The sequence below is a fragment of the Bos javanicus genome, chromosome 10, assembly GCF_032452875.1.
Source record: "Bos javanicus breed banteng chromosome 10, ARS-OSU_banteng_1.0, whole genome shotgun sequence".
In the NCBI taxonomy this organism is placed as follows: Eukaryota; Metazoa; Chordata; class Mammalia; order Artiodactyla; family Bovidae; genus Bos; species Bos javanicus.
In genome coordinates this window covers 61596268-61612271 of record NC_083877.1, presented here as the reverse complement: position 1 = coordinate 61612271, position 16004 = coordinate 61596268, and the positions used below count along the sequence as shown (strand labels likewise).

General features: G+C 40.2%; 1 protein-coding gene and 1 non-coding gene across 4 annotated transcripts; one reads left to right on the top strand and one right to left on the bottom strand.

Moving 5' to 3' along the window:
* Positions 1-409: 409 nt before the first annotated feature.
* LOC133256291 (small nucleolar RNA SNORA72) lies at positions 410-541 on the bottom strand. Its single transcript, XR_009739165.1, has one exon. It is a non-coding gene; the product is annotated as a small nucleolar RNA SNORA72 (small nucleolar RNA).
* A 3261-nt stretch (positions 542-3802) lies between these two features.
* Positions 3803-15318, top strand: DUT (deoxyuridine triphosphatase). Of its 3 annotated transcripts, none has more exons than XM_061428848.1 (7): positions 3803-3917; positions 4903-5041; positions 7100-7191; positions 8799-8843; positions 13969-14043; positions 14210-14280; positions 15193-15318. In XM_061428848.1, exons 1-7 carry the CDS (start codon positions 3839-3841, stop codon positions 15247-15249), a joined length of 558 nt encoding a protein of 185 aa, XP_061284832.1. In that variant the 5' UTR covers positions 3803-3838; the 3' UTR covers positions 15250-15318. The 3 variants fall into 3 exon arrangements, with proteins under 3 accessions (XP_061284832.1, XP_061284833.1, XP_061284834.1); XM_061428849.1 differs by lacking the exon at positions 3803-3917 and adding an exon at positions 4107-4207; XM_061428850.1 differs by lacking the exon at positions 3803-3917 and adding an exon at positions 4269-4367.
* The last annotated feature ends 686 nt before the right edge of the window (positions 15319-16004 follow it).

The following is a 16004-nucleotide window of genomic DNA, read 5'->3' as shown; positions in this document are numbered from 1 at the left end:
ACTCAATGGATGTAAGTCTCAGTGAACTCCAGGGAGGCCTGGCGTGCTGCGATTCACGGGGTCGCAAAGAGTCAGACACGACTGAGCGACTGATCTGATCTGATCTGAAACCCATTATGGAACTTACATGCTAGTACAAGACACATACAAGTATGTACATAATTTCATATAGTATTGTGATATGAAGAAAAATCAAATAGGGTAAAGCATTAGGTAGTGCTTAGAAGACTATTTTTATTTATTTTTTTAAAATTTTACAATTCATTTAATGGCAACTGGCAATCATCAAACTAGCAATGGTTATCTTCAAACATTGTCACACTAGCCGTGCTACCATTTCTCAAGATTGATCAGATACCTAGAGTCACAGACATTTCACACACAAGATGCATCATATAAATCAGACTTGGTTTATCACCAGCATTTATAAAACCAGACTTAGGAAAAGAAGTAGATCTGGGGACACATGCATGGTCTTAATATAGTGAATGTTTAGCCTGCCTCGACTATTAGGAAATCAGAACAGCAAGAATATTCGCAGACTATTTTTGGATAAGGAAAGATCTGAAAGAGGGAGGAAGAAAGACTCTATAAGGCTTTTTATCTTGAGCAAGAGAAAAGGTTGAAAAGAGAAGAGGCTACAAAAAGGAGATTGAGAAGACAGTAGGCGAGATGGGAAGGAAACCAGAGTGTGGCTTGGTGAAGAAATGTTTCAATAAGGTGGGCACAATCAACTGTGACACTAAGAATGCCTGGTTAATTTTTTACACACATCTTTCCCAGACCTGGAGAACACAGCCAGGCTCAGTACTAAGAAGAGTTTCATAGTCTCATTAGGCATACCTAAACCTAGAGAGCAGCTGAAGTCAGACGACCTAAAGTTGAATCCTAGCTCTGTCTCTTTCTGGTTGTGAGCTGTGTGGTCTTCGGCAAATTATTTGACCTCTCTGTGCTTTGATTTCCCCAGCCATAAAATGGGTATAGTAACAGCACTTGTTTTCTCTGGCTGTTGCGATTAAATAAGTTAATATTTATAAAACACTTAGAATATACCTGAAATAAAAGGAGTCATCATGTATGTCCTTATTAAAAAGTGAAAAATCTCTAAGATAGCAAAGATAGAAAGGACAACTTTGCTTACAGAATACAGACTTGCATCCTCAGTAGGTTCACGTTGGCACAAGACTTAAGTAAATCATCACCATGACTGATAAGATAATTATATTCTGATAAACATATGGCATGAAATAAACTATGGCTAGAATATATCTAGTTCTTTTTTACTGTAGTATCCTGAATTTAAGGTGTATATAATTTTATATAAAATTATTTTTCAGTTGTCATAAGGAATATTCGTCAAATGCTTGGTGGTTCAGATCCCTAATCTGTTACTCTTTTTCAGTTGGATTATGCCCTTTTCTCTTTTCAATCTAAAATAAACTCAGATGGAAAGTGACATTAATAAAACTTTCAGTCTCCACATTAACAGAAGAAATAGCTGAATACTTCCTTGGTCCTAGGCATTACAAGGAGCCAAACAAATCATTTTTGTGTAAAACACTGAAGTAGGTGCTTTGAAGGAGTCATAAAAGTTTATGACTCTAACTAATGTGAAAGATAAAATGCATGTACTTGAGATAATTGCACAATGGGAGTATATGGCTAATGAATGATACGGTAAGTGTTATAAAAGATAAGGCAGAGTTTATTACTGGCTCTAAGGAAGTTTCATGAACGAAGTGAGATTTTTGTGTGGGCCTGGGTAAAGGGAAACATTACAGTTACTATATTTTAGAATATGCAGACTCAAACTACCTTTAATGCAAACTTAGAAAATTACTAGAGAAAGTATTTCAGCAAAATGAGGAAGTAAACTAAGAAAATACTAGATCCATAAGACCAGGACTCCAATATAAATAAGACAGGCACAAAGTGAAGTCCCAGGATGTCAGCTATTCAGCAGGACTAGATCATTTGTGCAGATCAGAGCAAGAGAACAGAGTGAGGGAAGGAAAATTGGAACTGATTGGAGATTTACATCTCAGTGTTTCATCTGAAGTGATAGATGTTTGAGGTATAGAATCCTCTGGAACATTTGGAATAAACAAGCAGTGGGTGAAGCAAAAACACCATCACCAATAAAAAGATAGAAAAACAAGGCAATTATTAACTTGAGGGTGACAGGTGTAAAAAAAAAGAAATAATCATATATTGTCCCCACAGTCAATATTTACTAGTCATGATAATGTAAATACTAACTGCTGACTTATACAGAAGATCATTACAAAACTATGAACAGAAAGCAGTGGAGAGGAGGTTAAAAGACTTAATCCTCAACTATTCTAATCCACAGAGGTAATTTCTATGCCTTAAATAGCAACGTATAATTTGGGAACAGGTGGGGAGGTAAATTCCAATAGAAAAAGTCAAAAAAATAGTTGAAAGTATTGCCCCTGAGGAGTGAGAGCTGAGAGAGGGTATTCATGGAGGGACTGGGAAGGGATTGATGTTGTTCACTGTAGGTTTGAAAAAGCATTATATGGAGAAAAAAACCTTTTGATTAAAAATTAAAATAATGGAAAAATAGAAAAATCGTAAGACTTTGATAAGTGATCATATGCAGGGTCTGGATGGAACCTGAGATCTATCATTTATTCATATAATGAATGAGCTCTCTTATCACTCATTCATTCATTTAATGAATGAGATCTCTTATCACTCATTCATTCATTCATATATCAAATAGTTCTCAAGCAACACTTTGAGCCAGGCACTAAACCAGGCCCCAGGAATACAACGGTGAATGAAGACACATTTGGTCCCTGCCCTTATGCAGCTTATGTCCACTACAGCAAATAGACAATGAATGAGAAAATAAATACACAGAAGAGACACTGCCTGTAGCAAGAAGTTGTGTGATTAGGAAGAAAAAAAAAAGTGTGCTAGAATGGTGGTGAAGGGAAAAAAGGGTAACTAGTTGTTTATCAGGGTGGGTCTTTCTCAGATGAGTGAGACTTAAAACTGCATAAATCAAGGAAAGATGTGTACAGACTTGCAGGCAGGAAAGGCTGGTGGGTCTAGAAACTGTGGCCCTGAGCAACAGAAGTGAGCCATATGATGGCTCTAGAGACTGTTGAAGAAGTCCTAGATCACGTTGCTATAGATATAAATTTTCTAAGTATAGATATTTGAAGCCATGGGAGAAGACTATATAGAGCATAACCCATAATCTCTTCCAGAGGAATTCCAACATTTAAGAGGAAGAGCCAGTAAGAGACTGAAAAGGTGGGGGTTGTAAAGAAAGGCAAAGCAATGAAGTCTGAAAACTTCCCCAACAATACCCTAACATTTTTGTCATTTTCCTAACTGCCCTACAGGTTTGTATTTCTTTTGACAAAATGCATTACAATTTGAGACTTTACCGTCAGTTCCAGACATAAGTGAAGATACCTGAACCCTAGAAAAATCAATTTACAATTACCTGAAAAGTTATTTACTCATCCCCACTGTAAATTACATCAGCGTGGCCCAGGACCTTTGTTCGAATCAGAGTCACAGCCACAGTGGTTCTCCTCTGTGCTCCTATTGGGTCATCCAAGAGTGCTAAGATTTCAACTGAGATGTCCCCGGGCTATCCTCAAGACTCTGGTATCCCCAGCCCCTCTGAGAATAAACAACAATCCCATCCTGCACTGTGTTGGAAGGAGATTGAACTCGCTGCCTTGCCCATCGCCTAGGGCGCAGCACTGAGCGAGGTGGCCGTCACCGGCATCGTGATGCGGTTCCGTTCCTTTTGCAGGGGGTGGGGAGGTGCCCTGAGACTGGAACCTGGCGAGTCATGGCGGCGGGCGGCGCCGCCCCAGGTAAACCGGCCGAGCGCAGGGCCCGGACCTCGGAGAGCCGGCGCCAGATGAAAGGTGAGAGTCGAGAGAGGGAGAGGGTGAGTTAAAGGCGGCCGCAGGCGACCGCGAGATTCGAGACCTCGAGCGCGCAGCTTCCCAGGAGAGCCTGCCGCCAGCCAGAGGGCTGTCGAGGCGCCGCCTCCGTGCGCCCCTCGTCAGACGGCGGCAGTTACTGCTTCCGAGGTCATTGGGCTGGCGCGCGCCTGCACGAGGGGCGCCAAGCTGCGCCCAAACTCGGGCAGATGACTTCCCTCTGCCCTCGCCCAGTGCTCGGCCACCACTTCATTCCGTCTTTGCTCCGCTCGGTGATTAACAGCGCGCGCCGCGCACGGCCCGGGGCGGAGGCCGCGGGGCTCTCCCGGCCAGGCCCGCCCCTGGACCCCACCCCGCGGGGATCCGTGCTGCTCCCGGCGCTCCGGCTGCTCTCCAGCGGCCGCAATCTGAGCCGAGGTGGCCGCGGCTCCAGTAATGTCGGGGCCCAGGCTGGAAGCACACGCTTTCCAAGGCGGGGGGAGGCAGGGAGCCCGGCCGGCGGCCCCCGCGCCCGGCACCGAGCGGGAGGCTGGACCAGAGGAAGTTGTCGGGCTTCAGGCGGAGGGGCCAGTGGGAGGGCGCGCGGCCTTAGCGGCGCGGGAGCCAGTCCATTCGAATCCCCTCATAGGGAAGGGGAGTGGTTTTCTATTTGGGGATGAGGGAAAGGCCACAGAAGCTGCCACTGGTTTTGGATCTAGGCACTGAGTATACAAAGCTTTAAGAGGCTCCGTATTTTCCGTTCCCAAATCTGTCTTCTGAGAAAGATTTCCAGCCCCAAATTTGAGTCCTATCTCCCTTCTCAGCACTGACTGTGGGTTGGTCCGGGGGGGAGGGGACGGGAACGGGGGCGGGACGAGGTTGGCGGGAAGTTTAGAGCTCATCCGCGCTCTCTCTCTTTCTCTCTCTCTCTTGTTCCCCCTGCTCCCTCTTGTGCCCACGTTTTACACTGCCATGCCCTGCTCTCAAGAGGCACAGGTCGTCTCCCCCAGCAAGCGGGCCCGGGCCACGGAGGCTGGCGATATGCGCCTCCGCTTTGCCCGGCTCTCGGAGCACGCCACAGCCCCCACCAAGGGGTCCGCGCGCGCCGCGGGCTACGACCTGTACAGGTGAGTGGGCACTCTGTCCGCCCGAGCCCCGGGGGAAGGCCGGCCCGGGCCAGGAGGCTCGCCTTGTGTCCCATCGTCCGGACTTCTCGCAGAGAAGTCCCAATTTCCGAGTGATAGAGCTCTCAGGTTAGCTTACATGCCCGATTGCGGCTACAATTTGAAACAGTCATTGAAAAGTGCAGAAACAAACGCATTTGGCATTATATAGGGTTTTTGCCTTTTTGGGGAGTGGGGGCCCACAGCGTGGCTCGTGAGATCCTGTTTCACTAGCCCGGGATGGCACCTGCACCCCCTGCAGTGGAAGACTGGAGTCTTAACCATTAGACCACCACGAAAGTCCTGCCTTTTTCTAACGTTGAAAATTTTAGCTTTCCTCTTGAGCATAAATTCAGTACGGATTTGGGCAGATTGTGGAATAGTAAATAGCAATAAACGACCGCCCAGGTGTTATTTTATTTTGCAACATTTTTTGCGTCCTTTCCAAGTGGAAGGTAGAGATGAAGAAGGCCGACTTTGGCCTTCAAGTAGTGGCCTGAGAGTGGTACTGTGGTCAGTAGAAAGAAAAGCCATGCTGGGAACCAAGGTTGTTAGGTAATAAAATACCCAGGAAAGATTAGTGGAAGTTGCTTCTGCTTTAAGGGTTAGTAAGTTAAGTTCCCCCCAAGGACTTGCCAGAAGTCTGAATATGAAGAGCAGGAATGTTAGTTAATACTACCACCTCTTTTGTACAGCATTTTTTACCTATCCTAAAAGCTGTCCCATGTGCTATTTTATTTAATATAGCAATCCTGAAGTAGATGAGTGTTACTTTTTACAGATGTGGGAGTTTGTGAAGAGATGACTTGATTGCCCAAGGGCTTGAACATAATAGAATTTTTGACCCTGAATTCACAGTTTGTTTGTTTGTTTTTTAACCCCCTTGAGTACTGTCCCCACTTCTTCAAACCATTAAGGTAGGTGAAAAGTGATACTGGAGGGGAGACGGTGTTTATTACATAACTCCCAAGCCTTAGGATTTATTTTAAAGCATCCCAGGTAATTCTAATGTGAGAACCACTGGTATAAGTTGTAAGTACAGGAAAAGAGGAGAGAGGAGTATATGATGATAGTGGGAGAAAAGAAGGAAAAAGTGAGGTATGAATGATGTACAATTCAGTCCCTTATTTCATGAATAAAAATAGTGATGTAGATTGACTACACCACAGCTGGGCACTGTTGTGAGTCTAAGAAGAGACCTTAATTTAGGGTACTTGTTAAGCATCCTCCTGTTAAACACAGAAGACTTTCTATGTTGACGTGGACATAATTCATCTCTTCAATAAATTAGCGTTTTAACTATATCAAGAGAGGAAATTCCAATGAAAGAAGTAAAGACAGCAGCATTTTACTAGCCTTACTTAAGGGCTCCAAAGTAACTTCCAGTTCTGTTTATTGTAAAATCTCTTACATTTTTAGCAAAGAGGGGGCTACAGTAGCAGCAGAGTAGCAGCATTATGTGGGTGGACCTTAGAGGATCAGCTCCTCAGTAATGTCCATCTCTAGGACCTGTTCACAGTGGTTACCTCTCTCCCTCAGCCAGTGAAGTTCAAGTGAGGTTCACAGCCACCGCTTGGTAAGCCTGATCAACTAGCAAGTGCAGAACAGATGCAGCACAGCTGAACATACCCCTCCCCCCTTTCATGTTGCTCCCCACCCATTTTTCTCCCTTCCTTCTGGACATTTTCCCTAATGCTTAGAGGATTGTTGTGAGAATAAAATGAGTTGTACAAAGCAGTTAGAACTGTACCTGGGACAGAGTAATGGGTTAATAAATATTAGCTATTATTTGCTATTATCTGCCTTTCTTTCTTTGTTCTTTATCTTTTTTTGTACCATGTTAGTGAAACATATACCTTCTAAAGTCTGCCTTTCAGCCCTCTCCTGCTAAAAAATTATCTCAGTTTGCCAACACAATTTTGTTCAAAGGAAAATACGTTTACAGGTTGTCACCTCTTTTACCAAAGAATGCTTAGAGAATTACTATATCTAAATACCAGTTATCTTTCACTATTTTCCTAGTGCCTATGATTACACAGTACCACCGATGGAGAAAGTGCTTGTGAAAACTGACATTCAGATAGCCCTTCCTTCTGGGTGCTATGGAAGAGTGGGTAAGTGACTTGAGACACAGATAACTATTTGTCATGCTCTTCCCTTGTGATCAGTTCTTTCTTCTTAGTTTAAAATTTGGGGTGTATAAATGAGGGAAGGGATATTGCTTGGACTGTGTCCTAAATTAAAGACATGCCAGCTGCGAGGGCAGTTGCAATCACTTGAAAACTTTCCTTTATGTAGCTACATTTGCCTCTCTTTGCTTTTCTTCCTCCCCCAGATTCCTTACTTAAGGTTTTAGGACACTCACATTAGCCTAGGAGGTTGTTCTCACAACTGTTCACTGTGAGAAAAACTGAAAATATAGGTGATGTTTAACTGGTGGTTTTTCCAGTGGTAACCAATTCTCCCCTCAGGGATCAGATGGCATATGAAGTCAGATTTCTTTGTGAAGATGTTTATTTGTTTTATAAGAATAAAGATGCAGGGTTAAGATAATGGCACATGGCATCTTATATCACCAATATAAGTAAAGTTTCTAAGCCCTGAGAATATCAGGCCCTTAGCCTTTCCCCCTTGGGTTTCCTCCCATGAGGTGTGCTAGGTAAGGGATGCTCTTCAGTGCACTAGAGGAAAAGGCCTCATCGTGGGAGGAGAGAGGATAAAATGCAGGGCAAGCCAACTAAAAATCAAACCAAAAAATGCGGGTTTGATTTTTTTTCCTGCAGCGAGTCAGTTATCACTGTAGAAAGAGTTTAAAACTTCTTTTCAAGAGTCTAATTACTTGCTGACTGACTTCAGAGTAAACATAAAGGAGCAAATGGAGCTGTGATCCCAGGGGGATCTTGTTAGCCAGAGTCTGAGAACTGCTGATACTTGACCCTTTAAAAGAAAACTGAAATGAGCTCTCTCTCATTTGAACTCTTTTTGGCTGCACTGATGGCATTTTTAGTGTATTGGCGGAGGGGGGTGGATCAGGAGATGAGGTGAAATAACGGTGAAGGCAGGAAGGGGTAGCATTTACCAACAGTGCCTGATTTAAGTTACTCTGGAATAAAATACTAGAAATTAGGATAATTAATTGTAGGCCTGTTGCTCAAGTCAGCAAGAGTTAAGGTATATAACTTAGCTTCTTACTCTGGTTCATTTGTTTCATTCAGATTTGTCTTTTGGCATCTGAATTATGAGTAGGAGTCCCAAGTTCAAGGTTAACCTCTGCTACTCTGGTTGGGTTTATGCCCCTCCCCTTTTTATCCATACTGCAACGGATCTCCTATCTTAAAAGTCCCTTCCTCTGCCCCATGTCCCTTCCAGCTTCCATCCTCCCTTTGTGATCAGACATCTGGACAGCATTGTCCACGGTTTTCACCACTTGTTCACTTTCCATTTCTTTCCTGCAGACCACAGCTTTAACACTTATCCTCAGTTGCCTAAAGACATGCTGGAGTGGTTTAAGTTGGTTTTGAATTAAACCTTGTCAATATTTTTCCAAACTTTTCTACTTTGATCGTACAATGTGATAAATACATTTTTAATTCAGAACTGTCTGCTAAGGTTAAGATACAGATGTTATAGGGATGAGAGTGGCATGCTTAGATTGTGTCAATTTTATTCAGTATTGCCCTTCTTAAGATAGTCAATTTATTTTTGTTTGTTTGTTTTATAGCTCCTCGTTCTGGCTTGGCAGCAAAACACTTCATAGATGTAGGAGGTAATATATTTACATTTTTATTCTGTAAATATTTACAAGTGTTTATTTTGTTTTTGCAGTAATCAAATGACAGATTTTATTTTTATCAAGAAAAGAAAATGATTTTTGTTGTATCTTGCCTTTTAGAAATTTCTGTCCCTAAGTAAAAGATGATTATGATACAGTTTTGAATGCTATTTGAGTATGTCTACTTTTTTAATGACCATTATGTGAAATGTTGTTATTTCACTCACAAGCTAGACACTCTCTGACAGATAGGATTTTGCCTTGGTTTAGTGATAATCTGCATTTAGTCCAAAAATGACTGTTCACAGAAGGAAGTTTGTTATTACAAGGAAAGGAAATGCTTTTATATCATTATTTAAGCAATTGTAGTTAGTGCTTCTCTCACAAGGCCTCTTAGCCCTCAGATGAGTGAGTATGTTAAATTCTCCACCTCCTGCCTTTTTTATATGAAGCTGCTTTTTAATAGACTAGGAAACTGACTCAGAAATGGCCCCAAGTTGCCTCTTTAGAAACTGAAATCCATCCATATGATTCCAGTTCCCTTGTTCTTTCCACTGCAGTTAAATGCCGTGGATCACTCTGCCCTGTCCGTCTACCAACCTAGCTCTGCCCTGTATTAACTTACTGTTCCCTCTGGCTGAGGCCTGTCCCTGGGCCATCTCCCCATGCTATCACTAGGTGGTGCTGTGGGGTAAAACAGGAGCCCAAAAATAGCTCTTAGAGACTGAAGAGGAGCTGAATATAACTCAACGGAGATGGACAGCCCTCTGGGGTTGAGAATTCCCTGGGCTAATTTATGCTTGACTTTCAAGAATATTTTTACAAGGTCTAGTATGGTCACTCGGAGAAGACAGTGGCACCGAGGTACTCTTGCCTGGAAAATCCCATGGACGGAGGAGCCTGATGGGCTGCAACCCGTGGGGTCGCTAAGAGTCGGACACGACTGAGTGACTTCACTTTCATGCATTGGAGAAGGAAATGGCAACCCACTCCAGTGTTCTTGCCTGGAGAATCCCAGGGACGGGGGTGCCTGGTGGGCTACCATCTACAGGGTCGCACAGATTTGGACACTACTGAAGTGACTTAGCAGCAGCAGTATGGTCACTTAAGACAATAACTTAAGGATATAAAAGATGGTATTTTAAAATAAATTTCAGAGGGTTATGAAAGAAACATGGGCTTTGGAACAACTGGATTTGGGCTCTACTTTGTCACTAACTAGCTAGTTACTGCTTAACTTTTCTGAGCCTCAGTTTCCTTATCTGTAAAATGAAAATTAGTGTGCTTGCCCTGAAAGATGGGAGGATTGAATTATAATGTATCTAAAGCACTAACACTGCTTGGTACATATTTTCTGTCCTCTATGATTTTTTTTTTTAACATGGAAACTTTTTCTGACTTTGTTACTAACTTTTGCTCTATTTAAAACAATCCTCTGAAAAAAATTCATGTAAAAGCAATGGAAAGTTAGTTTGCCTGGTGGTTCCTGTGGTATTATTCACACAGTCACATTGTGGTGTGTTCTTGGATGCAGAGTATCTTAAAAATGTCTCCTAGGCACACATTTATCATAGTTGGCCACAGTTTTTATTTCAGAAGAGGGATATTGTTAGAAATCCCAGGCTGTAAATAAGGGTCAAAGGGAAAAGTTGAGTATGCAGGATTCCGTTCAGAATTCACATCTGGTAGGTGTGGATAGTTTTCAGTAAAGAAGGTTTCCAACAAATGACATGCCAAAGTCTTGACACAGTAAAACTTTTGCCTGAAGTCAGTTAATCACTCTGCCAGTTCCAATGCATGATTTTTCCAGTGATAACTTCAAAATACTTTCTGCTTTCTCATGAAGAGAAATACCCTTGATGTTTATGTCCCTTATGTACGAAAGGAATGTCTTGTATTTTCTTTGACGGTCAGTTTGCCTTTGAATAACAAGTAATAAATGAACTTGGAACTATTAGTTTTTTTAAAATACTGTTGGCATTCATGCTTTTAAAAAAGGAGTAATTAAGAACCATTTTTTCTGTCATACATTCTAGTTGACTTGAAAGGACTTAATTTCTTTCAATCTAGGTAGATCACCTGGCTTTGAGGAATTCAAGACATCCAAGCATATGTGTGATAGGACTCCTTTACAAATGTATAGCAAGGCCTTTACAAAAGAGAGAGTGTTTTGGAATTGTAGAAGGTACCATAAAGTAAACAAATAAATACTTGCAAGTCATATGAAGAAGAGTTAAATATCCAAACAGATAAGGGGGAAAAACACTGATTATAAGATATAGAAGAGGACATGCAAATATAGAACAAACATATAGAGGTAAAAAAGCCCAGCCTCACTGGTCATCAGGGAAATGTAAATAAATCCATGAAATACCATCTTTTACTCATCATATTGGCCAGAATTAAAAACATTGGTTCAATTTGGTATTGTAAGAGAGCTTGGAAGTGGGCATTCTTAAATATCATGGATAGAAATTTGAATTGCTATACCTTCTTTGCAAAGTTATTAGCAATATCCATTAAAATTTTAAATATACACACCTTTCAGCCCAGGAAAGTGCTTTTTTTTTTTTTTTGGAAACTATTTGATGAGAATACGATACAGTAATACACAAGGACATATGTAAAGGACTGTTTTGATTATTATAGGAAAAATGTAAAAACGACCTGAATGTCTGATGATTATGTAAGAGAATAGCTACATAGGAATCATGGTGCTGTATTTCCATATCTTGGATCTAAAAGAATGACTAAGATTCAGATATGTTACTCTCAAAGGATAGCTGTACTATTTTAGGTGGAAAAAATGTGTAAAATATGTGGCTGCCTGAGGGGGAGAGTTGGGAAGTATTATTAGGTTTTACTTTATATGTATTTGTACTGTTTGGGTACTCTAAAATTTTTTAGTAAAGAAGTGAGTTCAGAAGTCAGCACACATGGTCTTTATCTAAGGCACCCTAGGTGAATGAGTGCTAGCCTGAGCACTCCCACTTGGAGATGCCAGAGCTTCCTGTGGTCATTTGTTCCGGCATGGGAGGCAGGGAATGACCTGCTGCTGAGGGGTTCCTTCCTTAACTCTGATCTGAGCCATTCCTGCAGCTGAAACTTTCTGCATCTAGATAATATAGAAAACAGCTGGCCCTATCTTTATATCCATTCTTTGAGTAAATATCAAGGACTAAGTTAATGATCAACTGGCAGTGGGGGGAAAGAGGCCAGGCTTCAGTATTCTTTGAGTTGGTCAAAGTTTTATTGATGTAGAACCAGAAAAGAATAGACTGTTTCCTTCAGTCTAGACATGATATGAACCACTTTCAGCCAGTTTTATACTCACTGTTCTCACTGTTTAAAAAAGTGTTTTATCTGTAATTCAAACTCTTAAATCTTATGTCAGGAACCTTGTAAGAAGTATTTTAAGTTCAGTTTCACTTAGCCCTACTAATTCATTCATAAAGCACAGGGGTTCATCTAAACTTCTATAGTAATCCACTGGAAGAATCTAAAATGTTAGCTTTTCTGCATATATTTCCCTGTGGTGGAACTTTTTTTTTTTAATTTTGCCTTTTTTTCCCTATATGAGAATATTGAAAGTGAATGCTTACTCTTGTTCTAAAAAAGAAAAAAATAAAACCAACTTTTTTTTTTTCAATTGACCTTCAAATAACTATGAGTCTAGCCAACCAGCATTAGTACCCATTGAACTAAATTCCTGATTCTTTTTTTTTTCTTCTTTGATAAGAGTTTTTTTGTTCCCCCAGAGAAGTGGGGTATTAATAAGATGTAAGATATGACATGGAGCTGCATTTAATTAGATTCACATGAATCCTATCTAGCATTTTACAAACTGAAGGGAAAGAATTAACATGTATAAAAGGAAATAGGCATTGAGGGGAAGGATAGGGATAGGAAAGTGACTGCTAATAGCTAGGGGGTTTCTTTTTGGGATAATGAAAATGTTCAAAAATTGATTGTGGTCATGTTTTCACAGTGCTGAATACACTAAAAAAATGTTGACTTGTGAATTTTGTCTTAATTTTTAAAAAGGAAATGAGAAGACCTGGTGCACCTACATTATCTGTGCTTGTGTTTATGGGAAGGTTTTGGATTCTTGGTACAAAGATAAATGCTAGCAAGTTGGGTAGATGTACTTCTCTGGGCTGTGGCAGGGCCCTGGCTCAAGATCCTCTCCTGCAAAAATTTGCTGCTTTTGTGTTTATAATCTCAAACAGGTTCTAATTACACAGTTGTGTATAAAAGTACACTCATTATTAAGCTTATGTGCTAATGTCTTCTGAGAGATCATGCTCTTAAGAAAGGATGGTAGCTCAAATGGAAAGGAGAAGAAGAATGTGAAGTGAACAGTTCAGCTCCATTTTCATTATAAAAATGGAATGTTCTGATATTTGCTAGACTGCTGCTTAACAGTGTCAGCATTGACTTATTCCACCACAGATCTTCTGGCTTTTTGACATTTTAATTTATGACTCAATCATATTTCAGTCTGGATATTAGTGGGAAGCTGCTACCAGGAAAAGCCTTTGAAACCCAAATCATAATTTTCTCCTAGTCCTTTTGGCAGGTATGCAGCAGATAGACAGTAGCACTGGGAGAGAGTAGTTAAGGATGACTTGGCTGAGATGCTAAGCACCTACTCCCAATTTAGAGTAGGTAATGGTCACCATTTGTAAGGATGACAGGTTGGAAAATTAGGACCACTTTCAAAATTCTTATTTGAATTTTGGGCTTCCCTCGTGGCTCATTTGGTAAGGAATCTACCTGCAATGCAGGAGACCTGGGTTCAATCCCTAGGTTGGGAAGATCCCCTGGAGGCGGACATGTCAACCCATTGTAGTATTCTTGCCTGGAGAATCCCCATGGACAGAGGAGCCTGGCAGGCTATAGTCCATGGGGTCACAGAGTAAGACACGACTGAGCGACTAAGTACATTTGCATTTTAGTAATATCATTTCTTAGCTTTGAGGCTTTACGTAGTAGCAGAGCAAGATTCACATATTCATTGTAAGGATAAAACTTTTAGAGCTACATAGGAATGATTTTGAGGTAATTATATACCCTTAAGTACCATACACTAAGCTAAGATCATTTTTTTTTTCTCCAGCTGGTGTCATAGATGAAGATTATAGAGGAAATGTTGGTGTTGTCCTGTTTAATTTTGGCAAAGAGAAGTTTGAAGGTATGTTAAATATATCTAATCACATCAATGTAATGAGTTTTGTATTAAATATGTCTAAATAGCACATACTAACTCCTCTGATTCTCATTGTACTGTGTGAGGCAGGATACAGAGAATGCATCAATAAAGAATCAGTAATAAATTGTTTTGTCTTTTTCCTTTGAAGTCAAAAAGGGTGATCGAATTGCACAGCTCATTTGTGAACGGATATTTTACCCAGAAATAGAGGAAGTTCAAGTAAGTATCATAAAAGCTGAGTAGGGAATACATGATAACATCTTCAGTGAAGGAAAAATAAAAATTTGAGGATCTAATATGCTATTGGTAACTAAATACAGATATTTCTCAACTTAACAATGCGATTACATCCTGATACAGCCATTGTAAATGGAAAAATCTTAAGTCGAAAATACACTTCACACACCTAACCTATTGAACATCATAGCTTAGTCTAGCCTGCCTTAAACATGCTCAGAACACTTATTAACCTAGTTGGACGGAGTCATCTAATGCAAAGCCTGTTTTATAATAAAGTGTTGAATATCTCGTGTAATTTATTGAATACTGTACTGAAAGTGAAAAATAGGATGGTTGTATGAGCACAGAAACTGTGTCAGCATTTCACCCTGTGATGGCATGGCTGACTGGCGGCTACAGCTCGCTGCCGTTGCCCCGCATCACGAGAGGATCACGTCACACATATCACTGGCCCAGGGAAAGGTCAAAATTCATTATTTGAAGCACAGTTTTTACCAAATGCATATCACTTTCACACCATCATCAAGTTAAAAAATCACAAGTCAAACCATTCTAAGTTGGAGACCATCTGTAGTGGAATATTTGACTAGTCCTATTTTAAGCAAAATTAAAATCTTAGTTGTAGAACTTCTTAAAATGTTTTCCATGGCTATTATATAGCATTAGTTTGAATAATAAACCATTTAATAGACTGTGAAATTCTACTATTCCCTTAGCTTTTTTGGTATTATTCAGTATTTTATGGAACATTTTAAAAATTTTAATTTTCTGTAATCTCCTTTTTGAAGGAATGATATAGCAAGAATAAAACTTTTACAAATTAGAAGCTGGAGAGACCTGAAAGAGGATCTAAAATTAACTATATGGCTCACTATCTTTATGTCTTTTCAGGTTTTAGATGACACTGAAAGGGGTTCAGGAGGCTTTGGTTCCACTGGAAGTAATTAAAACTTATGCCAAGAACAGGAAATGAGAATGTACTTTTTTCTTGAAAATAAAGACTTTGCTTAAACTGTTTTGGTGTTTTGCATTTCTGTAAACTTAACACTTCAGCCTCTAAAAGTATTTGGTTTTCTTATGCTTAAGGAAAGGGTACCTCTGTTGGGATCCTGTAGAAACCTACTTCCTTGTGTTTTTCTGCGTTAAGTGGTTATATAAATCTGTTTGTGAACTCATGCAGTTTCTTTTTTAAATTAAATGCACATCAATTATCCCCAAATCTGTATTATTTAATTTGTTATATACTACCACTTCAGTAACTTATTTTTAAAATGCTTTGAATATCATAAGCAATGCATTTCATTTAATAAATTTGAATTCTCACAGATACAAATTATTACATAAATTGAATTAACAGTAAAAAGTTATTGCTAATTCTTCCCTTCAGTGATATAAAAAATGTTTTTCTAAACTTAAGATTATTTGTGAAGTTGGGAAGAAGAGAATCCTTGGTTTATTTTTTTAAATTTTCCCTGTTTTTCTTTTTTTAAAATCTTCCTTTTTGGTAGACCCCAGGTTAACTGGGTACAGGTGTATTTGTGAAAGGAAATGTGAGTTGGGAATCTCCATTTGGTTTATTGCTCTGAATTTCATTCTGTTGGGGTTTCCCTGGTGGCTCAGACGGTAAAGAATCTGCCTGCAATGCTGGAGACCTGGGTTCGATCCCTGGGTTGGGAAGATCCCCTGGAGTAGGGCATGGCAAG